This window comes from Myotis nattereri (assembly GCF_964212035.1).
Source record: "Myotis nattereri genome assembly, chromosome: 1".
In the NCBI taxonomy this organism is placed as follows: domain Eukaryota; kingdom Metazoa; phylum Chordata; class Mammalia; order Chiroptera; family Vespertilionidae; genus Myotis; species Myotis nattereri.
In genome coordinates this window covers 34,146,460-34,173,459 of record NC_138075.1, presented here as the reverse complement: position 1 = coordinate 34,173,459, position 27,000 = coordinate 34,146,460, and the positions used below count along the sequence as shown (strand labels likewise).

The 27,000-nt window shown below is 39.5% G+C and overlaps 1 protein-coding gene across 1 annotated transcript in view; it reads left to right on the top strand.

Annotated features, from left to right (window-relative positions):
- SLC38A6 (solute carrier family 38 member 6) overlaps positions 1–27,000 on the top strand; it is a 67,729-nt gene that overhangs the window by 18,854 nt on the left and 21,875 nt on the right. The window contains exons 5-6 of the mRNA XM_081090414.1: positions 4,666–4,705; positions 21,422–21,500. Of these exons, the coding sequence (XP_080946540.1) occupies positions 4,666–4,705; positions 21,422–21,500 (119 nt within the window). The remainder of the gene's footprint in view (positions 1–4,665; positions 4,706–21,421; positions 21,501–27,000) is intronic.

Genomic DNA, 27,000 nt, shown 5'->3' with positions numbered 1-27,000 from the left:
GTCAATGATTCTCATCATTGATATTTCTATCTCTCCCTCTCCCTTCCTCTCTGGAATTAATCCTATCTAATAAAAGAGAAACATGCTAATTAGCGTACGACCGCTACCCTTCCCATTGACTAATCAGGGCAATATGCACATTAACTGCCAGCCAAGATGGCGGCCGGCAGCCAGGAAGCTTCAAGCTAACATGGGGCTTGCTTGCTTCAGTGATGGAGGACTCCAGCGTTCCCCGCCTGCCTTGCTGGCCTCTGAGCTTGCAGTTTGAAACATTGTAACAAATATAGAAGCTAAACAAAACCCCAGAAATCTGCTTTCAGCGAGCTGGGATCTCAGAGCTGGAGTTATACATTGTTTCGATTATAGAACCCAAACAAACCAGATACCTGCTTTCAGCAGCAGAGGCCTCAGAGTTGGAGCCAGAGCTAAAGCTGGCCTAGAATAAAAAAGAAAAAGAAAAAAAGGAGCGGTTGGGAGCTTCAGTCACCCGCCAGTCTGAAAAGAGCCCTCAGCCCCTCACCCAGACTGGCCAGGCACCCCAGTGGGGACCCCCACCCTGAAGGGTGTTTGACCAGCTGCAAACAGCCATCATCCCCTCATCCAGGCTGGCCAGGCACCCCAGTGGGGACCCCCGCCCTGAAGGGTGTGTGACCAGCTGCAAACAGCCATCATCCCCTCACCCAGGCTGGCCAGGCACCCCAGTGGGGATCCCCACCCTGATCCAGGACACCCTTCAGGGCAAACCAGCCAGCCCCACCCATGCACCAGGCCTCTATTCTATATAGTAAAAGGGTAATATGCCTCCCAGCACTGGGATCAGCGGAGCCGAGAGGCCTCCTGGCACCGGGATCAGCGTTATAGGGAGCAGCGCCCAAACCCCCTGATCACCCTGCTGCTCTGTGTGTGACAGGGGGTGGGGCCACAACTTCCCTATCCGCCTTGCTCTGTTCATGACAGGGGAAGGCGCCCCAACCTCCTGATCAGCCCTGCTCTGTGCCTGATATGGGGGGAGCTCCCCAACCCCTGATCGCCCTGCGGCTCTGTGTGTGACAGGGTGCGGCGCCCCATCCCCCTGATCGTCCCTGCTCTGTGTGTGATGGGGTAGAGCCATAACCTCCCCATCGGCCCTGCCCTGAGTGTGACAGGGGCGGCGCCCTAACCCCCTGATCGGCCCTGCTCTGTGGGTGATAGAGGGTGGCGCCCCAACCCCCTGAACCTCCCTGCTCTGTGTGTGACAGGGGGTGGTGCCCCAACTCCCCTATCAGCCCTACTCTGTGAGTGACAGGGGTGAGCTCCTCAACCCCCTGATCGGCCCTGCTCTGTGTGTGACAAGGGGGAGCTCCCCAACCCCCTGATGGGCCCTGCTCTGTGCATGACAGGGAAGAGCTTCCCAACCCCCTGATCGACCCTGCTCTGTGCGTGACAGGGTTCGGAGCCCCAACCCCCCTGATGGACCCTGCTCTGTGCATGACAGGGGGTGGCGCCTCAACACCCCAATCGGCCCTGCTCTGAGCCCGACCAGGGGCTGCACCTAGGGATTGGGCCTGCCCTCTGCCACCCGGGAGCAGGCCTAAGCCAGCAGGGCGTTATCTCCCGAGGAGTCCCAGACTGCGAGAGGGCACAGGCTGGGCTGAGGGACCCCTTCTTCCCCCGCAACCCCCGAGTGTACAAATTTTTGTGCACCGGGCCTCTAGTAAAAATATATAACTTTAAAAAGTTATACCATGACTATTTACAAAACGGCTAATTAGAAGATCATATTATTTAAGAGCTTAACAGTGCTGCAAGATTTTGTAGCTATCTCCTCATTTATAGGTGAGGAAATTAAGACCCAGAGAAATAGAGGGGCCTATTTGTCCACAGTTACTTAAAGGACTCTAGACTCTAACTGCTTTTTTTCTCCTCAGAATAAGGGAACTAACAGCAATATTTGTTGGGCATTCATTTGTGATAGGCATACTAAACTAATTTAGCAGGTAGGGGAAACACTGTCTTCTTCCACAGGTGATCAGGAGGTAAATATTGTTAGTGCCATAGTACTTTTTTTTTTTTAATTTCTCAAGAGCTATCATACTTATAAAACCTGTTTTCATATTGATTTCAAACAGGCCTTTTTTTTTTATTTGTAAATCTGTTTTTTATGGTTTTGCTTGTTTATTTTGTTTTTAAATCTAAAAGAATACTATATTTTTAGATGGCTGAACTAATTTCTAAGGCAAGTCTGGAAGGAAAAAGATCTGTGTAATAGGAAAAACACCTATATTTACATTCAAATTTACTTGGTTGTTAAAGTACTAAAGGGATAAAGTACAAAAGTGCAAAATGGAGAATAGTTACTTAAGGGTAAAGGGTTTTGTTACTACCCCAGTAACAGTTTCTCTTTCCTAAAGGTCAGAATGTTTGGTAGAATCATGGTCAGTTTCCTGCATTCAGTTTAACCAAGGAGGAAGAAAATGTTACTTACATAAGAAAACTCTCCAATTAATTGAATATGTTCTATAGCATGACTCTAAGTATCATCAGTGTTATTTCCCATTAGTATTTCCTGAATTCCTTGTATAGCAGGAGGGTCTAAATGAGGAGCATGGATTATTGAATCCCCTTTCCTAGAACTCTAGAATAGTTGCATTATCATTTTAATGTATGCACCTGATACATAGTAGGCAGGTACACAGATAGAGGGCACTCCAAATAGGAGTTGTTTGTCTGCCTTTTAAATATTTCCTCTTCATTTTCACAATTGGGTTGAAACTGTTCTATTGCCTGCTTTCCAGATATAATATGGATAGTGATATTATATATGATAGGATAACATTGTTCTGAGAATTAAAGAATATTTTTGAAATGTTTTTTGAAAATTTTAAGGAAGATTTTTTGAATTGTCTCTAAATTGATTTATTTACTAACCAAACAAATATGTCTTGAGCAAATACCACATCATGCACTGTGGTAGATAAGAAGATAGATAGGTAGATAGATGGATAGATAGCCTTCCTAGATCTTAAATGTTAAAAAAAAAAAAGAAAACAACAGAAAAAATAATCACCAATAAGTTGATATTATTACTTTTTGCAAGATATTAATAGAAAAAAAATCCATTATTATATATGACTGAAAAGAAATCCGGTTATAATGTATGACTGATGAAAGGTAGTGTTAAAAAAAAGTTCAAAATAGTCTTTTCACAAATAACTGAATTTTGAAACTAATTTTTAAATGGGTTGATATGCAAAGTTTTTTATTTTTATTTTCTGGAAAATGTTAGAGAGACGATGACCACATTTTCAAAGACATGTCTAAATTTTCCTGTCATTAGTCCTGCTCTGGAGGCTCCAAGGCCTCTAGGCTTCAATAACTTAGATTGTCCCCAGGATCGGTAAATGCTGTGCCACTGATGGGATTCCTGGGAGTGTGATCTGTTTCCAATCTGTGTAGTACTGCATGACCCTAGGTAGTTAGTCAGCTCCAGCATACATTGGGGGTGCAGATCCACCAAGATTTGTTTGAGTGATCGGAATGCCCAAGTGGAAGGAGAATGTCTTTCTTCCTAGAACATCTGGTTACCAAGAATGGATCAACTGCTGTCTTGAGTTTCCCAGGAGTCTCATCAAAGATCACGAGCTAGTAGCCTGCAGGCTGAACTTAGTCCTCAAGCATATTTTGTTCAGTTCAAATCCTTTTTATTTTTAACTGATTGCTAACTAAGAGTTATGAAATTTTAAAGAATTCAATTTTTGACTTTCATGAACTGGAAGATCTAGCAGCATTGGGTCCACATGCCCATATGCCAGCAACTAACCAGAGCTGAGTAGCAGCTGCCCCATTTTGAGAGGGGAGGAGTTCACCAATTCTATATATTACCGATTCCAGAGAGGAAGGGGGAGAGAGAGACAGACAGAAACATCAATGATGAGAGAATCATTGATCAGCTGCTTCCTGCATACCCTCCACTGGGGATCGAGCTTGCAACCCAGGCATGACCGGAATCTAACCCGGGATCCTTCAGTCCACAGGCCAACGCTCTATCCACTGTGTCAAACCAGCCAGGGCAGATACTACAGTCTTTGTAACCTCCCACTGTCTTACACTCAGACCACTGCATATTATTAAGTTTGAAACGTCGCTAAATTTTCAGGTTTGAGGATATATGGATTCTAAAGTTTCCTGCTCTAGATTATTATTCCCTGGGACAAGAGATGTGGAAAGCCTTGATGTATGAGGGGTAATATATTCAGAAGACTATATCATTTCCTTTTAGGTAGTACAGCATTGGCAGAGCACACCTCAAGCTGTCTCAGTCTACCTACTAAAGCAGTGTGGTAAACCAGTAAAAATGGAGAATGAGACCAGATAGATCCAATTTCATTTTTTTGGTACTTTGATAACCACTGATTACTAGCTTTTTAACACTTTTAACTGTTAAAAATGACTGCCAAGAAAACTTTCAAAAGTATTCTTTATAGTAACCATGGAACTATTAAAGAAAGGCTTTTTATGTAATGATTATTAGTTTTATGTATTACAAATGGCTGGCAAAGTTTATTCTTTCCAATTTTTCTGGATTTCTGCATCTGTTTTTTAGTAGTAGTTATTGGATTTTAATAAAATACCAATTTTTTATATTATTTCCTCTTTCATCTTCTAAATACATTTGTTCTTTTATAGGTGGTGGTGGCAGGCACCATAATAATCCAGAATATTGGAGGTAAGCAGTGGAAAGTACATGGTTTATGTATAGATGTGATGGAAATGATTTCCTCTTTTGGTTTCTTGCCGTACCACAGGTCTAGCTGGAACCTGAACCCCTTTAGACACAGGTATCCTCAGAAACCTTGCGTGTTGTCCTCATTACTCTTTTTTTGTAGGTTTTTTAAGCAGCCCTCCTGGACAATAACTTCTAAATCAGTTCCAGGTAAACCCTTGATTTCAGTCTTGCTATTAGGCCCGCAACACACCTCTAAAACATTTGCATTCTGTAGTTGTGATAGTGGTGAGGTATTATTTAGAACAGCGGTCGCCAACCAGTGGTCTGTGGACCACTGATGGTCCATGAGGTCCAAAAGGTTGGCAACCGCTGCTTTAGAAAACTCTCCAGGTGATTCTGAAATACTTCCCCTCCACTTTTGTCCTACTCACCCCCATTAGTGGGGACTGCTTTAGTGGGAGTGGTAGTCTATGAGCTGTGAACATTCAGGTGTAGATAAACAGTGTCCTCTTATAGCAGAGAAAAATGACCAAGTGGTTTAAAAAATAGACCTGAGAAAAACATTGTCACATTTATCTGTTATCTTGTTCCCATCAAAAAATCCCATTATCAAGAACCAAAATTAGTGTTAATTAGAGATAGCTACACATTTAAATACAAAATATGGGAATTATATATGTTGTAAAGAAGTTACATAGTGCTGAACATGTTTTTAGCATTGACTGGAGTACTAAGTTAATGCTATTAGTTTAAAAGCAGCAATTTTCAACCTGTACGCTGTGTTTAAATTCTTGAATTTAAAAATTCAGGAATTTTTAAAGCATGCAATACCTGGCTATTTAGTCAGGGCACTGACCTCTTTTCCCTTAAATTGTCAACTTAAAAAAAAAAAGAAAATGACAACGGTCAACACAATAGCTGTCCAGTGTGAATGAATCAAAATTATACCTATTTTTTGTCAGATCAGCAAAAATTATATTTTTTGGTGTGCCTCAGAATTTTAGTAATTAGTTTATGTGTGCCATGAGATAAAAAAAGGTTGAAAATGGCTGGTTTAAAGGAATATATACAGAGAAGGTTGACATGCACTTTGGGTCTTACACAAGATTGTATGGTCAAAGGAAATTTTAATCTTACATGTAACAGTTCAAAATAATTGAAAGATGACAGTTTTAATAAAGTTCAATTCTGATACTCAAGATCTGAACTATTGCACTTTAAGTATTATTCAACTGAAGTCTATCTTTAATGGGTTTCTTGGTCAAGGAGAATATTAACATTCCCTTGGCTACATTTAGTGAGAGCTAAGCAAATTACCCAGGTTATCTTATCCTCCCCCGAACTCTTTATTATTCCATTTTACTGATGTGGTAACTGAGAGTTAGAAGAGATAAACCAAAGAAATTATGTGCTTACTAGAGGTCTGGGGCACAGATTCGTGCACCGATGGGGTCCCTCAGCCTGGCCTGTGCCCTCTTGCAATCCAGGACCCAATGGGGGATTTCAGACTGCTGGTTTTGGCCCGATCCCTGTGGGCTGAAACCGGCAGTCTGACATCCCCTGAGAGATGTAGTAGTGGCAGGTGGCTGGGGAGGAGTCTGAGCCTGGCACTGAGCCGCTCCCACTCATCCCGGCCCTGCTGCTCCTGCAGCCACTGCCACTCAGTAGCACTGCTGCGGACGCCTGGCACCCGTTGGTCAGCTGAGTGGCACTCCTGCAATGGGAGCGCACTGACCACCAGGGGGCAACTCCTGTGTTTAGCATCTGCCCCCTGGTGGTCAGTGCATGTCATAGTGACTGGTGATTTGGTTGTTCGGTCGCTTAGGCTTTTATATATATAGATAGATATGCATAACCCATAGACACAGTAGTGTGGTGTAGGCCTTGCAGGGGGTGGAGGAATGGGGAGGGAGAGGGGCTGAGTGCAGAGGGTAAAGGGGGGGGGGATATCTGTAATATCAACAATAAAAAATATATTTTCAAAAGAGTTAGTGGCATTGAAGAACTTGCTCATGATCCACATAGCTAAGTTGTAGAGCTAAAGATTTGAATTGAGCTGAAGAGCCCAGTATTTCATCTCAGCTCTATATGATCAGGAGTCTTGCTTCTACTTATCCTTTGTAACTAATTTTAAGTCATTCCTTGAGGCACATTATTTTCTCACTCCAAACCTTAGTTTCCCCACCCATTCAAAAGGAGGCTTGGTCCAGGTGAGTTCCAAGAGAATCTTGGAGGGAATGACTGAGCCTGTGAAGACCAGGCATTTGGGTATTTTGGAGGAATTGCCTTTTCCAACCTAATTTTGTATTTGTGGCTTATTTTTGTGACTGTCTGGATCAGACAGTGACTCTCCATTGCCCTACAAATAAAATACTTCACTATGGCTTAAAAAAATATTAACATTCCAACAATAAATTATAGTTGCCATTGCTCTGGAAATCCTAAACATTCGTGTTTTTATTCTTTCAATGTTCATGGAAACAGATATTATTGAATGAGAGGAATGCTTTCTTGGATGTCATACAAAATAATTTCTGTCTAACAAACACTACTTTACTCTTCAGACTAGAATTCAGTAAAATAAGTCTCTCCCTTTAGTAATCTATATAATGTCATTGATTTTAAGATCTTCTTTGGAATAATTTATTTTATTTTAGCAAATACTTATTGCTTAACTGTACACTTGGTCTCTAATATGAATGTATACTTTGTTATTTTCAGTCCATCATTTTCCTCTCTATGTAATTAGTAAGCACCATCACATTTTTTCTTAGATTAGGTTGAGCTATTTTTTTTTAAATCATTTTATGTAGAATTTCATTCCAGGAATTTGGATCCAATTTTGTGACCCTGGCACAATGCCTGCCTGCTGTTGTATTCTCTATATCCTTTACCCTAATCCCTGTTCTCTAATCTTGTATGTAACTGTTATTGAACAGGATTCTATTTTAGCCCTTGCTGTTATTAAAGTTATCTCTGTATGTGCTTTTTCCCCCCACTACATTTAAGCTCCTCCAGGGCAAGGATTATGTCTCATTTCTCTTTGTACTCCCAGAACCTAGCACAATACCTGAGGCTTGATGAACCTTTGTTGAACTGATTGGAGCTGGATATGATTTGTATGGGCTATTTCCAAGTACTTTTAAGTGTTTTAGGTATATTTATCAAGAAGAGAAAAGGGGCCAAGCTGGTGTTGCTCAGTGGTTGAGTGTCAACCTATGAACCAGGAGGTCATGGTTTCATTCCCAGTCAGGGCACATGCTTGGGTTTCGGGCTTGATCCCCAGTGTGGGGTATGCAGGAGGCAGCCGATCAATGGTTCTTTCATCATTGATGTCTCTCTCTCTCTCTCTCCCTCTCCCTCTCTCTCTCTCTCTCCCTCCCTCCCTCCCTCTGTCTCTCTCTCCCTTTTTGAAATCAGTAAAAAATATGTATTAAAAAAAGAAGAGAAAAGGGGATTGCTAGATTGATTGCTCATTTTAAATATATGAAAAGCTGAACATGAAAAAAATAAAAAGATGCTAGACTAATTCAGTATTGTTCCAGAGAGCAGAGCTGGTTCTGATGGGTCCACAGTGAAGCTAGATTGGGTGCATTTGGAATACCTTTGTAAGTAAGCTGTGTAATAATGGAAACGACCCACACTCTTTGAAAATGCTCCTTATCCCTGAAAACATTCAAACAGAGCTGGTTGGTCAAATGTCAGAATGTTCTAGGAAGGATTCCTCCAATAGGTGGCAGATAATCAGTTCTCCCAACTCTAAGTTTGTTGATTTGCTTGCTTGCTTTGTTTTAGAACCTTTAAAAAAATGACTTAGAAGCAATCACAGCAACTTTTAATGTCCCCAAATTCAGAAAAGCAGGTATTTGCCAGGAGCCGATCCATCCTTGCTGTTTCAAGGGATCTGGCATATATGGCATACTGTTCTTAATATGTTTGCTCACCTTCTAGGCACCATGTGTTTTAACCAAGGTCTCTGAGAAAGGTTGTTTCCCCAGGTAGGGATTTTCCCCTGAAGTTAGGGAGGGAATAAAACCTCTTAACTAAGTGCCAGGTGGGTAATTAATCACTTTAACTACAAACAATCATGCTTAAGCTACATAATCTTTACTCCCTGGAATGGAGATAAGAAACGCCCTAACCTTTGTAGTAGAATTGATAGGATTGAATCAACTGGTATAAATACAGTTGTAACAAGACAGCAAGACACAGAAGGAGACAGAGAGAGACAAAAGAAGACAGAAATTGGCACAGAGCCTACACAGAACGTTCTCTAGAGACAGAAGAACTTCGCTGGAGAGAACATGGCAAAAGATCCTGGACAGAAACTGGCCTCAGAACCTAGAGACAGAACCTAGCGAGAGAATATGGCAAAAGATCCTGGACTGAACCTGACTACAGAAATTGGCAAGAGAACCTGACTAGAACCTGGTGACTGAACCTGGCTGGAGAACCTAGCGAGGGAACATGGCTACAGAACCTGGCTGGAGAACCTGGAGAACCTGGCTGGAGAACCTAGCAAGAGACCATGGAAACAGAACCTGGCTGGAGATCCTAAGCAGAACCTCTCTGGAGATCGAGACCAGAACTTGGCTGGAGATCCTGGCTAGGCTGCTGATCAACTGAATGCTGTCTCCGTGTCATTCCTTCTTCGCCGACTCCGTCCACACCTTTGGGGACCCCTGGACCCGCTGGGGTTGGACCCCGGCAAGGCTTACTTAGTTTTAAAAGAATGTCTCTATGATTTTCTTTACATTGGTTAAAAGTTTATTTATTGACAGTTCACTAAGTAATAATTGAAACACATTGGAGAGCTTTTTGTCTTAGCCAGGTATACACAAATCATTCCCTAATTTCAATTGAATTGGAAGCTTGTTCTTGTGAGCAGAACACTGGACTGGAAGTTACACACCTTGAGTTCTGTCTACTCCAGTCTCTGTCATTGGGTAGCCATGTGTCTTAGGGAAGTCCCTCCCTCACTCTCTTTGCCTCAGTTTTCTCGTTGTTAAATTGCTGGGGGTAGGATGGGAGGCAGGGAGCTTAAGGTAACTTTTTACCTCAAAATTCGATTTCTACTTTGGTACTTTGGGAGACATATTAATTCTTTCAGAATATTAAAATATTTTTATTATAGGAAAGTTCAGTGGGAGGGTTATGCTTGGTTTAAAAGATGATTTGGTGCCCTAGCCAGTTTGGCTCAGTGGATAGAGCATCAGCCTGGGGACTGAAGCGCCTGGGTTCGGTTCTGGTCAAGGGCACATGCCCAGGTTGCGGGCTTGATCCCCAGTAGGAGGCATGCAGGAGGCAGCTGATCAATGATTCTTTCTCATCATTGATGTTTCTATCTTTCTCTATCCCTCCCCCTTCCTCTCTGAAATCAATTTATATATATAAAATTTGGGAAGGAGACAACCAAGATGGCGGCATAAGTAAACACCTGAATTTGCTGCCACGCACAACCACATTAAAACTACAACTAAAAGACAAAACAAATATCATCCAGAACTATGGGAAGGCTGGCTGAGTGAAATTCTACAACTAGAAGGAAAGAGAAAAGCGCATTGAGTCCAGTAGGAGGTGCAGAGGTGTGGCAGTGCGGAGGTACGGAGGCGCGCGAGAAAGGGCTGGCAGCTGGGTACACTGTTGTCTTTTTCAACCAGGAGGGAGATACAAGCTCCCGACTGCTCTGAACTCCAGTTCCGGGCAAGAATTTGGGGACCCAGACTCATACAGAGAGAAACTGGACTGTCTGGCATCGGGCCGGAACGTGAGGGAGGCTTTCTCTCAGAGGTGCTTGCAGCATTCACTGTTCCTGCACAGGGCTGCTGGACACAGACCCCGGGACTGCTCTGAGGCAGAGCAGACTGGCAGCCATTGTGGTTTGCTCCACCCTGGTGATTCCCTGAGACCCCAACCAATTTACAACCCCACCCAAGCTGTGTGCAGAGGCTTGTGCATATGAATGGCCTGGCCTTTCTCTGCCTAAAAACCTGGGCAGACTCAGTGAGTGCCAAAGCCCCACTGAAGCAAGTCCTGCCCCATAAGGATGTCTCCAGCAGAGAAGTTCTCCCATTGCAGACACAACTGGTCCTCACAGCCAATTGGCCTGGAGGTCAATTCCTCCTAGTGATACCAAAAGCAGTCAAGGCTTAACTACAACAGGACTGTGCACAAAGCCCACAAAGGTGTGCACCAAGAGTGTCCACCTCAGGTAATTAACACATTGTATGCGGGAAACGTATTTATACGTTTTATGTATTTATACATTCTACCAGTGTAGTAGAGCGCGGGGCACGTATTAATACGTTTTTTATAGACTAGTGGTAGAATGCGGGTAACGTATGAATACGTAAACTAAAGTTTTCGTAATTTTACTGAACGTTGCCATTTGAGCAAAAAATTAGCAAAAATGGCCCGCGCCACCTGTTAGCGCGTGATAAAAACTACCCGCAAACAATGTGTTAAGACGGCTGAGCCACTGGGCCTTATAGGACACCTAGCACACAAAGCCATTCTATTAACACAGGGAAGCAGCCAAAATGCAGAGACAAAGAAACAGGTCACAGATGAAAGAAATGGAGGAAAGCAAACTACTGGATATAGAGTTCAAAACCACGGTTATAAGGTTACTCAAGAATCTTCTAGAAACCTCCAAGAAATATAGTGAGACCCTCAAGGATATGAAAAAGGACCAATTAGAAATTAAGCATACACTGACTGAAATAAAGAATATACAGAGATCCAACAGCAGACGAGAGGATCCTAAGAATCAAGTCAAAGATTTGAAATACGAAGCAGCAGAAAACACCCAACTGGAAAAGCAAAAGGCAAAAAGAATACAAAAGTATGAAAATAGAGCAAGGAGCCTCTGGGACAATTTCAAGTATACCAACATCTGAATTATAGGGATGCCAGAAGAAGAGAGAGAGCAAAATATTGAAAACCTATTTGAAGAAATAATGACAGAAAACTTCCTCTACCTGGTGAAAGAAGTAGACTTACAAATCCAGGAAGCGCAGAGAACCCCAAACAAAAGGAACCAAAGAGGACCACACCAAGACATATCATAATTAAAATGCCAAGAGCAAAAGACAAAGAGAGCAGCAAGAGAAAAACAGTTGCCTACAAGGGAGTACCCATATGACTGTTAGCTGATTTCTCAACAAAAATTATGCAGGCCAGAAGGGAGTGGCAAGAAATATTCAAAGTGATGAATAGCAAGAACCTACAACCAAGATTACTCTACCCAGCAAAGCTATCATTTAGAATTGAAGGTCAGATAAAGAGATTCACAGATAATAAAAAGCTAAAGGAGTTCATCACTGCCAAACCAATATTATATGAAATGCTGAAGGGTATTCTTTAAGAAGAGTGTGCTGAGCCAGCTAAGCCAAGGGTTCCAGAAGCCTGAGTAAGGGCAATGAAGGATGGAGAAATGACAGACAAAGAGAATAAGCTGGGTCTAGGTGGATCTTCCTGTGCCTGGCTGAGGCCACAGAGAGAGATCCAGAGGCAAGCTGAGCCTTTATTTTATAGCCAGAGGTAAACAAGGTAGTAGTCACCATAGTTACGATGTTCTTGTGAGTTTCACTTGTTTTGGCAGCACTTGCTGCACCTCCCACAGGAGCGTCATAAGGTCAAGCCTAATTATGCTAAGAGGACTGTGCCCTCTAAGCTGGGACTTGTTTGTGGCTTTGCCAACAGGTCAGTCCCGGGCTTAACCCTATAGCCACGCCCTACAGAAGAGGAAGAAGAAGAGAAAGGTAAAGATAAAAATTATGAACAACAAAGTGGCAATAAATACATAACTATCAACAAGTGAATCTAAAAATCAAGTGAATAAAAAATCTGACCAACAGAATAAACTGGTGAATATAATAGAATCAGGGACATAGAAAGGGAGTGGACTTACAATTCTCAGGGGGAAGTGGGTGTAGGGGGTGCGGGAAGAGACTGGACAAAAATCGTACACCTATGGATGAGGACAGTGAAGGGGTAAGGGCAGGGGATGGGGGTGGGAACCAGGTGGAGGGGAGCTATGGGGGAAAAAAAGAGGAACAACTGCCAAAACCGGTTTGGCTCAGTGGATAGAGCGTCGGCCTGCGGACTGAAGGGTCCCGGGTTCGATTCCGGTCGGGGGCATGTACCTGGGTTGCGGGCACATCCCCAGTGGGAGGTGTGCAGGAGGCAGCTGATCGATGTTTCTCTCTCATCGATGTTTCTAACTCTCTATCTCTCTCCCTTCCTCTCTGTAAAAGAATCAATAAAATATATTAAAAAAAAAAAAAGAGGAACAACTGTAATAATCTGAACAATAAAGATTTATTAAAAAAAATAATAAATAAAAGAAAAAAAAGATTCTTACTTTAAAAAAAATAAGTTGGTGTTTTTTAGGTATCTTTAACAAATCAGCAACGATTGGTCTAAAAGCTTTCATAGATGCTATTTCTTGTCAGAAAAGGGGAATCTCAGTTCTTGGAACTTTAGGGGAGCCATTGAGCCTTGGAGGTTAATGACTAGGAGCTCCAGCTTTAAGAAGTAGTTCCTTGATTGATATACGCTGGGTCTTTGTAAGTACTAAGCAGCTAGACTAGGGGTCCTCAAACTACGGCCTGTGGGCCACATGCGGCCTGCCGAAAACATTTATCTGGCCCGCCGGGTGTTTTTGCCGCCACTGCCTGTTGCTTAGCAGCCGACTCGTCCTGGGCCCGCAGTGCACATGTGTGGAATGTGCGCTGCACTCTCCGACTCCCCTCCTTCTCTCTGTCTCTTGACTCCTCCTCTCAGTCTCGGGTGTGATCTGACGAGTCACGAGCTTGCCTGTGCAGAGCCTGCTGCTGCCTGAGGACCGAGGTAAGAACAAGTTAGGATTTATTTTTTTTTGAAGTTAGGAGGTCTATTTTTTTTTTATTATTTTGCAGTTAGTAGGGCCTTTTTTTTTTGAAGTTTTGTTTTTTTACTTCAAAATAAGATATGTGCAGTGTGCATAGGAATTTGTTCATAGTTTTTTTTTTAAACTATAGTCCAGCCCTCCAACAGTCTGAGGGACAGTGAACTGGCCCCCTGTTTAAAAAGTTTGAGGACCCCTGAGCTAGACCATATATGCGTGAGAAGAAACACTTATTTAGGAGGATCTTTAATATGTTGTGCATATGACTTATTTAATGTTATTTCTACAAAGTGGATTTTTTGTTATTAATTAGAAATTCATTGGATACTTACAAAGTGTGTAGCATCAGATTGAATTTGTATACTTCTTCCATGCCTATCTGCATATAATATAATTCAGATAGCATTTTTTTGAAAGATAGGATGTTCTGTTATAGCCTGTTAGTATAAATGGTCTGAGTTTTTGCAGTGATTGTTTAGAACTAAAAAATAATATAATAGCTTCTATCTCGGTCAAGCGTTCCACTAGTCACTTTAATTATACTTACCGCAACTCTTCAAGGTAGATGATCTGACCCTTGTTTTATAGAGGCAGAGATCAGTGCTCAGGGGGTATAAGTAACTTGCTTACCTTTACCCCTTAATCAAGCCAGGACTCAAACCCCACTCTGTCTGTCTATTCTAAAGCCTTAATTCTTTCTGCTATGATATAGTAAATATTTGAAAAGCTGTGAAAAGATTAAATGTCGAGGATTTTAAAATCTCCTTGGGGACAGGAACTATGTGTTTTCATAACCTGACCTAGTTTCTGGTAAAGGAACTCAATAAATAATATTTGTTGAGTGAATGAGACAGTTAAAAAAAAAAGTTCTACTTAAAAGCCTAAGATTTTGCCTCAAAGAGACAATTTTATATATTATATAAATGATATAAAGAGACCTGAAAGCCCGTTGAATGATTTGTAATTTAGAATTATTTAAACATTAAAAGGTCAAATGTATTGAGGAGAGTTAGCTCTTATCTGAAATAGAAAATAAGGTATTTTGAAATCTGTTTTCAGATTAGGTAATTATGTCTTAGATTAATGCTGCCTGACTCTTTTATTCTTTGTAACATTTAAACATGTCTCAGTTTTCTTGGGATTCTATGCCCCGGATGAATCTATGAGGTAAATGGAACAGAAAGACCCTTACCAGCAAAATGAAGACCCAGTTTATTCCCTACATCTCCAGATTCCATAACTCTAGGTAACTTGCTCATTGACTTACATCCTTAGTATCTAGCACATAGTAGGCATTTAGTAAGTAAGACTCATTATAGGAAGAAAGGAAGGCATAAGACATGGAGGACAAGAAGGAAAAGTCATTGACCTGACGTGATACTCCTTTAGGAGGAAAAGAGTGTTGATCAACTGGGAAGAGAAGACCACAGAATATATTAGTGAACATATAGTTTCTTTAGGAAAGAATCTACTTTCAGAACTTCACAGAAAATCTTGTTTCCCCCAAGATCAATCAGGCACCAAGTATGTTATTGGGCACTAATGTGTCCTAACAAATTTTGTGGAAAAAATCTGTTTTTGAATAATCTCTAAACTTTATGATAGAAAAAAATGTGACTCACTAAACTTAGGGCTTTTATTCTAAGGTTATTGGAACACTTGCCTTTGGAAAATGGAGAGCCATATAGTAAAATACTACTGAAAAGCAATTCCTGATCTCTTCCCAACACTAATGAATTAGGGGCCTGAAATAGGCTAGAGCCAGAGATAGCCCCCCCAGCTGCCATTTCCTCAGGAGCCTGAGTGGTGTTTGCCGAGAGTCATTGCTGTTGGGACACAAAGTCAGAAAAGCGTCTGGAAGTTTTCATATTTAATGCTGTTATGGGCAAGAGAACTCTGGCTTAGAGTTTGAATTTAGTATACTACTAGTAAAAGGATTAAGAACTGTAATAGCAAGTAAGTATAGGTACTTTCCACATAGTTCCTCTAACTGTGTTGCATAATGAAGTTCTTTTCTTAAGAACCAAGGTAAGTAGTTACATGGTTTCAATTCATTTGAACTCTTGAGATAGACCACCCGGAAGGCTAAAATATCCCTGCAAATCAAACGGTAAACCCCAAATCATCGGTAGTCAAGCTAGAGAAAGTCTATTAACTATGAACTCTTACAAGTACGTGATAAAAGTTAATTGATGTTATTACTGGTTTCATATCTTACCCAACTCAAAATGTGGAAAGGTGAGTGGCTCCTAGGCGTATGTTAAATTCTTATTTTGCTCTTAAAAATGTGAAGGACCACTATGGATAGCATATTCTTTCCTTAGTTCTCTAAAGCCCCAAACCTTTAAAGGAGATTAAAGGTTGAATTACTGCTACATATTGTGAAAGGAAAACCCTAAGCATTAGTCTTACCGAGACCTCCTGAAATAGAGTGACCCAGCTTCTCTAGTATGGCACGAATCCCACTAACCTTATTCTAGCGGCCTCAATTAACACCTCAGTTTGGGAATCTAAGTTTTAAGAGAAACTCAGCAGCCCTTTTATTCCTCAGGCAGCCTAGTTACTAAATCTCATTCATAAACAGAAAGGTATAAATAAGGTCATTTTCAGTCAAGAACTATAAACGCTTTAAATTCTCAGTGTTTTTCAAATTTATGATTTAATATTAGATAATTCTGAAACTATTTGGTCTTTTTTTTTCCTTTTCTTTTTCTCTTTTGGTAAGATAGTGAAGTTTTTTAGATGTACTAGTTTGTATTGTCTCATGGGAAACAAGGATTGGGTGCGCTGTTACAATGCCATCTGCTGGTAACATCATCTGTAGTCAAACTGCAGCTTTATTGAGCCTCAATATTGTTCAGAAATTCTAGGAAGCACTTAGGGGGGAGAGAGGAAATTTGGAAGGAGTCTTTTGCAGAAGTACTTCCTGTAGCAATATTTACTGGTAACATGTCACTTTAAAAAGGTTTAATAATAATGCATTTCTTAGTACTAATTTTTATTTATAGGGGTTTAGATAGTGAATATTCCGGGCACTTTTTATTCAAATTTAAGATCTTGATAATGGTAAAACAAAGTTATAAATTTTTTAGGGTTATGGGGGGAAAAGTTCCTCCATATATTGTGATTTTCATTTGTACACAAATTAGGGAAATGACATTGCTGTCAGGGTTTAAAAAAAAAATCCTTGCTTTCCCTGATATGGCTCAGTTGGTTGAGCGTCAGGAGTCTTGTGCACTGAAGGGTCACTGGTCTGACTCCCAGTCAGGGCACATACCAGGTTGCAGGTTCCATCCCCATCAGGGTGCATGCGCAGATATTTCTCTCTCACATAGATGTTTCTCTCTCTCTCCCTCTCCCTTCTTCTCTCTAAAATCAATTTAAAATATTTTAAAAAAACAATTGAGGAAAGATACATCATCAGCATTTTTTAAAAAGTCCTTTTTAAAAAAGAGATTGTGTTTGTGTACTATTTTGAGTAGGGATAGATTTTCAGTGGTATTTGAACATTTAATAGAAACGCCTGGTTAATAAGAAAGACATGTTGAATATAATAAACTAGTTGCAATCTGTGACTAAAAACATGTTTGAAGTAAAATTGAGCCTCTTTTAGACATAAGCAAAGTTATTATTTCCTCCCATAGTACATCTGTTTAGGGCTGGCTGACTAATCCTTTAAGAAGTTGCTGAACTTCCTCCAAGCTGAAAACCTAATTCTGTTTTAAAAATAGCTATGTGTAATTTTATCTTCATATGTGTATTTTAAGTGTTTAACAAAAAGGTAATTATTTTTGTAAACTAATGATTTCTTAGACCCAAACTCCAACTGAGGCCTTTTGTGTGTGTGTGTGTGTGTGTGTGTGTGTGTGTGTGTGTGTATAAAGGAGTCCTGGGAAAAATAGTCCATAAGAGTACAAAGTTTGTGGGAAGAGGGGTTGGTTTTCATTTTAATTTTTCTTAAATTTCAATATAGTGTTAATAGTGTTTATATCTCAGACATGTGAAATAGGAAACTTCCTTTTCTGAACTATAACAATAGTTGTTGATACAGTAGAATCATAGTGGCAGAGTCCTATCCATAGTGTCCTATTAGGTAGAGTCCTACCATGAAACTCATTAGCTTGTCTGAGGAATCTTGTACTAATTACTTCACTAAACCAGCTCACAAAAATGAAATGAATTATGCTGAAAATACATTTCAATGTGAAATGAACATTATAAGTGATCTTACTAGTAAAGTTCTAATTAATTTTCTATGTTGTTTAAATTATTTAATTTCTTTGAACCCAAATGTTAATTAAACACAACATTCAGACACAATTTATTGTAAGTGCTGATGATAAAAGAAAAAAGAACAGCCCTGGGGAGTGGTTCTCTTGATAGACTTTCTTTTTCTTTGCTGTGGTGGATTTCTTCACTTGGTGCCCGCACTTTCCCATAGCAGAGTAGTTTAGTGCAAGTTTCTCAAGCCAGACTGGCTTCTCTCACCATCCCTAGCTTGGGCAAGTTACTCCTTTGTGCCTTCATTTCTTCGTCTGTGAAATAAATAATATCTGCGTTTCAGGTCTGTGGTGAAGGTTAAGCGAGGAAATAACTTAGAGATCACTGAGAACACAGTCAGGCATACACTAGGCACCCCAAACCAAAGTGTCTGCTGTTCTCACACTTCTCCCTTTCCCCTTTCCTGTTTCGGACGTCGCTCCCCTCAACCTCCATGCTGCCAACTCATGTGTTTCTCTTTATGATTAGACAACCAATATTAATACCTTTCCACTTGCTATGGCCTAATCAAATTTTACCCTATTTTAGTCATTTCTTAATATAAGAGTTGCTTTTCCCACATGGTTTTTAAAGAATACTTTCAACTTCTGTGTTTTGATTAGGTTCACAGATTTTTTGAATTTTCTTCCCAGGATAGTTTCCATGAAATGAATTCTATTAGTTATGTTTAAAATGAATGAGAAAAGAATACCTATTTAGTTAATGTGGTGAAACAAAATGATTTGTAATGGTTGAATACCTGTCATCAAGGTATGTCTTCTAGCACTAATTCTGGCTTTGGTAGTGTGTAGGCCAGAACCACTTAACTATAACCATGGCACTTATGGATGACCCTGTTACAACTATTAATTTAGATTACAATATTGGTGTGTCTTGTATTAGGAGTGTATGCTATGTATCAATGTCAGCAAATATCACTTACAAATTCTTGCTTATGACCTGTCTCTAAGATGTCTTTAAACACTTCCTTATGCCATTAATAGAAGACATGAGACAAAAGGTATGACAGGCAGCTTTTTGATCGAGTGAACCTTTTGGTTAAAAATCAATGGATATGTGAACTTTCTTATTAATATCATATCTTTACTAGTAAAATTTTTTCCAGTTTACTTTACTGAGCTGATTGTTCTTTTCATGTGAATCTAATGAAGATGTATTTCCTAACTTAATGTATATTCTTGTTTCCTTTCTGTATTATATATAATATATTAAGGTGCTAGTCCTTGCATGAAAGTTTACTTGTAGTTAAAAAAAATAATTTAGTGGAAAGTATAGTGTCTTTCTTTGTTTTACTTGCTTAGTCATGAGTTCTGTGGTTCTGTAGCTCTTAAAACAAGCACCAGCAGTCTCTAAGAAGCAGTATTTTGCTTGTCTTATCATATATTTATATCTTGTATGCTGAGATATTTTTTGAGAGAGAAATGTTTATATTTCTTGAAATATACATGATTCTTCAGACTGGATTCTAATGAAATAGGACACCCATTTGAAAACCAAAGAGTTAAAGCTACAACAGAGGATAAAAGTGATCAAATGATTAGCCAGAGGCTAATAGAAATTCTGGGAAGAATGACAGATTGTATATTAGAAAGAAATATGATCTCATATTCATTGAAGCTTTTTACAGCTAAAGATCTAAAAGAAATAAAAGAAAATTACTGAAATAGATGAATGTCTGAAACTTTAGAAATCCATGGAGTGTTGGATTAATCCAAGCAAGAAAGACTGATGGGCAGATAATAAATTACATTGTGTAGGAAGTCTGCATTCCTTATTTTCAAGGTTTTTTTTTTTTTTTCCTGGCAAGATATATTTAAGTAGCTCTAGGCCAGTTTCAGAAAATTCCGTTCATGATTGTTATTATCACACCATATGTGTATGATTCTTTGGAATAGATAAAGTATTATAAACAGAGACCTCAAATCCTTGAGTGGAAAAAATTAAACCTTCCTTCTGTACCAGATTAATAGCAAGTGTTTCCTTCTGAGAGTGTAAGCAATATAGAAAACTTTTTCTTGTACAATCTCATAAGTAAAGGAGAGTTTGAAGAAATGTACTGTACTGCTGCCTGGAAAAAGCTGTACTTCAACAGCTGTCCTTCTGCCGGAGAAAACAAATGGTCATAAACTGGGAAAAGGTGTATATGTACATTTTCATTACAAAGAAGTGGTTACTTACTTAACTGTTCCAAATTTTACTTTGCCATAAGTACATGTTATTTTACTTAAAAAATTGAGTGTATGTTTGTGTGTGTAATTATTGCCTATTTCATATAAATTTATACACAAAGTAGTATAGAGTCTTTTTTCTCTCTCCAGGGTTAAGTGATCACACAGCATTATAATTGTTCAGGAGTTCAGCTACTTTTAAATATGTTGATTGAGAAATATATAGTCTTCTTAAACTATTTGAACCTTTTAATCAATTTCCCCCCAGATTTTTGCCATGAGGGCCTGGCATTCATTTGTGTTCTCAGTTTTTGTAGGTTTAGGGAGAAAGTGAAGTGTTTCCTGAAATAGCTATATTATAAAAGGCCAGGGGCCTTAACACTGTAACGACCAAATGACCAGTCATCAGAAGGTGCATGGTGCACCTCTCGGGCCCTCCCTCCACGCTGTCCCCCGCATACCCCACCCCCGGGTGCCAGCAGCGTCGGCAGAGCATTGTGGGGCCCTGGCAGTGTCCATGGAGCTTCGCGGGGCACCAGCAGCATCTGCAGAGTCACGGGGCAGCGGACATGGCCCTGATGGCAGGCGAGGCCTAGGGGACCCTACACATGCACGATTTAATCATGCACTAGGCCCCTAGTATATAAATAATAAAATTAATGTACACTCTTTATTCTTCATGGACATATTCTTGTTGGCTCTTTTTTCTTCCTTTTTTTTTTTTTTTGGTTAATCCTTACCTGAAGATATTTTTTCCATTTTTTTTTTTTTTATGAGCAAGTGGAAGGGAGGGAGGAAGAGAAAGAGAGAGAAACATCAATGTGAGGGAGACACATCGATTGGTTGACTCCCGCACCCACCCAACCAGGGCCGGGATCCTGCAATCCAGGTACTTGCCCTTGACCTGGAATCAAACCCATGACCCTTCAGTGCGCGGACTGACACTTCAACCACTGAGGCACACTGGTCAGGGCTCTTTCTCAATATATACTTAACCTATGGGGGAAAGAGATTATTTCTCTGTGAAACTAATTTTGACTCCAGATCACCTGGGTTTCTATGTACTTAAGCATTTAAGCTTAATTATTTGCCTTGAACTTGAAATGTAAGCAAAGGATACTTAATGAATTTACAATTATTCTTCTCTACAGAGTTATTTATCTGCATTCCCAGGATATAGATCTCTCTCTCCATATGTGTGTGTGTGTGTGTGTGTGTGTGTGTGTGTGTGTGTGTATCTTTGAGGACAGTACAGTATAAGTTAATCTTCCACATAGCCCTAATAGATACCTGTGTTTCTGGATACATTCTTCTTTAAGTGATAGAATCTTAAAGATTATAGAATTCTAACAGGAATTCTTTTTGTTCTTTTTGCAGCTATGTCATCTTATCTTTTAATTATTAAGACAGAGCTTCCTGCAACTATTTCAGAATTTTTGTCTGGAGACTATAGTGGGTAAGAAAAAATACTTCACATGTGCCCACTTATTTACTAGTTTAGTAAGTATTTATCAAGCTAGTGGGAAGTAAAACAAATGTAGTCCCTGCCCACAAGATACTTACAGATTAGGCAGGGGCAGAGCAGGCATGGAGGAGAAAACACTCAGCAAACGTTCATTGGTGATCCATTATGTATGAAGCACTGAGCCATGAGCCCTTTGAAAGGCCAGATGTAACCCTTTCAGTCTGTGAGGGTGGGATAGGGCAGGACAGGTTTGAGCTAGATCTTAGAGAAGGGTAAAGGAGAAATTTCTGGGGATATGCAAGATTGTGATGGGGGAATGGAGAAAAAGACTAAAAGTACTGATAGTAAAGGCCAGCAAAGAATGGAGTGGATAAAACCACTGTCACTTTTCAGCCAGCTATCATGATAAAGATAAATCATATTGATAAAGTTACAGCCATACTTATGTGAGATTCCTATTATAAAGCATGATTTAAAAAATTATTTTCAAAGATTGTTTTTTAACAGTGTTATAAACAGTACTAAACTACATCATACCCCCTTTCTCCTTATTTTAAAAACACTGTGCTCTAAAGACTGTTGACTCATTTCTTTTTATAGGGGAAAAAACAAATTAATTATACTTTTCCTTTCACTACATAGAACAAGAAATTTTGAGAAAGATAAACTTAAAAAAGACAGAATACATTGTTTTGCCATCAGGTGATTTTACATAATTTATAAACAACAACAACAACCTGTCAGAATTTTAGATTTAAGTATTTGGTTGTTTTGCTCTAATATATGAACTTGATCTGGATTAAAGAGCAAGTTTTCAAAATGTAGTTTTTAGCTTTTACAACTTGGCTTATATGAAAGAATTCTTAGATAACTGTAAATACGTATTTATAAGGAAAGTATGCTTTATTTTTTCATCAAATTTTTTGGGGTGACATTGGTTAATAAAAAGTATGGTATATTTTACATCTAACTAAGAACTGTCAAGAAAATGTGGTTGAAAAAAGTTCTTAATGATGTTTCATTATCAGAAATATTATGCCTTAATATAGTACTTTATTAGTTCACAAGGTTTCCTCATTCATTATCACATTTGATGCTCACCAGTACCTTTTTTTATCTACAGCTTTATACAGTTACTTTTAATTTTTATGATCTTACTTTGATAAATAATTCCCATAATAAATAGCTATGTGGAAATCACTTTTGTACTTGCAATAAAAATATTGCAGACAACTTATATTGCTCAAAAAGTACTATGTGATAAATTTCTTTTATAATTCAGGGCTAAGAACTCTAGGCAATATGAGGTAAAATGAAGAATGTTAAACCAAGAAGAAGGAGGTGTGTGTCCTACCCATTTCATATTAAGAAGCCTCAGGAAATTAATTTAACTTCTTTTCACCATAAAAGACTTAGGTTTCTTCATTTGCTATAATACTGGCAGTACTATATTGCCTTCTTAAAAAAGTTGTTGGGAAAATCAAATAAAATATTGTGCGTATATGTGCTTTTGTAAGTTGATAGCATAGTGTAAATATGCAGAATTAGAAGAAAAGAAATTTCAATAGTGACTATATTAAAGATGATTTCTTTCTTATTTGCTCTGTTTGCCAGGGAGGTCAGAGTCAAATTTGAATGTTAATCCTGATAGTTGTCATACATGTGTTTTCTTTCTTTTCCTTGGTCCTGAATTGGGTCACTTCTATACACATTTTAAAAAATGTTTTTTATTGATTTCAGAGAGAGAGAGATAGAAATATCAATGATGAGAGAGAATCATTGATTGGCTGCCTTCTACATGCCTCCTACTGGGAATTGAGCCTGCAACCCGGGTATGTGCCCTGACTGGGAATCAAACTGGGACCTCCTGGTTTATAGGTTGAAGCTCAACCACTGAGCCACACCAGCCGGGTATATTCACAGTTTTTTATTGCTATATGTGTTTGTGCAAAGAGGAAGAATAAAAATACGTATAAAATTAAGGTAGTATATGACAGAACTGATATTAAAACGTAGGTCTTCTTTCTCTAAAAGTGGTACTTTTACCATAGCTTCAGTTTAAATCAGTTGCCATTTAATTTTTTTTCTGGCTTGTTTAAAAAAATAAAAATTAACTCCCATCTCACTTATATTAATAGAAAATTGATAAAAATGTTACTTTTACATGTCAGACATGAACTTTTAAAATTATATACTTCAAAATACTGTGTCCAGTTTTCATAATCTCTGTTATGATGTTTTAAAATTGCATATTTAACAGCTTTAATGTTTAAAATCTAATATATATTTGCTTATTTTGGATTTCAAATTTTTGAAAAAATTAATACAACTAATTATATTGGTTAGCATGCAGATAAATCATTAGTCTTTAAAGCTTAAAGCTGTAAGTAATTAAGAAACAAATGATATGGTAACTTAACTATCTAGGGTAGTTTATTTCTGGATAGAGTTACATAGCACTATTTCTTCTATGAGATCAATATGATATTGACATGCTTTTATTTTAGAGTTTGACTTACAGTGACTTGCAGTTAAGATCTTTTAAGTGAGCTTATTTTCTGGGTTGTCTGTGAGATGTGATGTACCTTTGTGAAACATAAACCTTTACAAAGATGTTATTAAAAAGAAACTTTATGTTCATAATATTCCACTTTCAAAAATTACTTTTAGAAGTCAGAAGCTATAATACTTATACCAAACTATTATGAGACATCTATATTTTTCATAGAATAGTTTCTATTTTAAAAATCTATGTCTGTTAAAATGTGGAAGCTCTCTGTTAACATTTAATGATCTTGTCAGGGGAATATGATTGACACAATTAAGTTGTCTTGCATTTGAGTTACAAAATTGATATGGGATGTGAGTCAGATCCTAATTCAGAACATATGATACTCTTGTTCCATTCCATTCGAGAATGAAATTAAAGCAACTTATAAATAAATCTGGTTTTCATTAAAATATGGGGGGGAAAAGTCTGCATGCCAAAGCATTTGAAATATAGTTTAGGATTTATACTCTATATTTCATAGTTGGAACATTTTTATCATACAGGATTAAATCCACAGATCAAACAAGTTTTCCAGGAGGTATAAAACTTTTTACTCTAATTCTGTTAGCTTAAAGAGAAAGTATATTTATATATCACAGTAGGAAAACAGGAGTTCTGTTAGATAATTCTTTGTTCTCCCTCTCAGATTTAAGATTGGGTAAATCTAAAATCTTGATTTATAAAATATATTTATTTAATGTGTGCTTTTTGAGATTTCTTTTCACTGGTTTGTATTTTATAAGTTTAATCACTTCTGTTCTTTGGCAATATCCCTTGGAAAGAAAATTCAGTTGACTGGCATGCATGTAAAATGTAAACTAACTTTACTGAGCATTACTGTATTGCCTTTATTGTTAGCATTATTAATATAACTTAATAAGCGTAAGAAATAATTAATGACCAGCAGCCAAGCAGGGATAGAGAAATTATATTTTGAATACAGTTTTTTACATTAGGAATTTGAAGTCAATCTGGTAAAGAGGTGAATAAAGGAAGCACAATGTTGAGAAGAATGAAGCAATATCTGGAAAATACAATAAACTCAAAGTGACTCCTAAAGAGTAGGGAGTATTTCCATTACTCTATCCCTAAGATCAGCATCATCCGTTTGCTGATTCTAATGACATATGAGATGAAGTTGTTGAGCCAGGTGATCTGTGAGGTGCTGTGACTGATTCTGAGTTACTGCTGGGAGGGGTGAAGTTATCTCAGACCTCAGTTCAGTGCTGTGGGCAGTCGTGTGGCTTCTATGATGAGTGAAATTGTGATTTGAAATAGTATAACATTATACAGTATAATATAATGGTATAAATTATAAAGTTCAGGATTCCGAAGTGCTCCTTTATGCAACAGAACAGAGTCTGGTCCTGAGGATTAAGGTGCTCCCTTCGCTGCTCTGACCTCCTGACAGCAGGGGGCCGCAGGACTAACCGTGGGATCTGCCTTGGTGCTGCTCTGGCCTCTCCTCCCGGCGCTGCCGCTGTCGGGGCCTGATTGAGTCCCAGACGAAGGAGATTTCAGGCCCAGAGCCCTAGGCTCTTTGCTAGCTTAAGAAGTTCAGTTGCCAGGTGTTCTTCAGTGAGGGATATTTTGAAGTTTCCACTCTGATACTACCTATTTAAGAGTGGCGAGAAGATGAATGTGCCAAGTATCATTTGTATTGTTAATATGTGTCCTCTCTTAGGACCTCCTGCATACCAGGAATTAGGGGCATGTGAATGAAAAATGCAGAGAGCACAGCTTCAAGTCCATTAGACATAGAAATACGTGTACATAGGCTTTAGTTTCTGGCACTTGCATTTTCTAAAGACATGAATTAGGGTGGAGAAGGGAAAATTATGTTCACAGTGCTATTTTTTATATTTATTGATTGCAGAGAGGCAGGGAGAAGGAGAGAGATAGAAACATCAATGACGAGAGGGAATCATCAATTGGCTGCTTCCTGCACACCTCCCCCTCCTCCCCCCCCCCCCCCCCCACACACACACACACTGGGGATCAAGCCTGAAACCCAGGCATGTGCCCTGATCAGGAATCAGACTGGGACCCGCTAGTTCATAGGTCGTCAAACCACTGAACCACACTGGCCAGGCTTCACAGTGCTATTTCTGCTATTGCTCCTTTTCCAGTCCTATTAAAGAGGAAGTTGTCAGCACCCAGTAGTACCCATTAAAGATACATAGAGAGGACTTCCTCATAAATCAGGGTGTAAAAAAGAGACACAGTGAATGAATCATGAAGTCCATGTTAGAAGCTAGGGGTTGAAACCATGCAGAGGAACACCTTTTCTCCTATTTTCTTTGATACAATTATATATTGCAAGTTGAGGCCCGGTGCATGAATTCGTGCATGGGTGGAGTCCCTCTGGGTGGCCTGGAGGGATCAGGCTGAAACCCTCAGTCCAACGCTGCCTGCAGCTCCTACTGCCGTTCCCGCTCATCCTGGCCCCACTGTGCCTGCCGCAGGCTGGTGCCCAATCAGTCCCGATTGTGAGAGGCTCACACTGCGACAGCAGCGCTCACCAGCCATGAGCCTTGCACCTGGCACCCTCCTAAGGGGAGTGGCGTGTGGGATCAGGCTGAAACCGGCTCTCCAACATCCCCTGAGGGGTCCTGGATTGTGAGAGGGTGCAGATCAGGCTGAAGGACCTCACTGGTGCACGATCGAGCCAGGGAGGGACCATGGGAGGGCTCCAGGGCATGTCAGGCCCATCTCACTCAGTTCCGATAGGCCGGACCCCAGCAGCAAGTTAACCTACTGGTCAGAGCATCTGCCCCCTGGTGATCAGTGCACGTCATAGCAACTGGTCGACTAATTGACTTTCTGCCCCCTGGTGGTCAGTGCACATCATAGCGAGTGGTTGAGCAGCCTTAGCATATTACGCTTTGATTGGTTGTTTGGTCTATTTGCATATTACCCTTTTATTATATAGGACTAGAG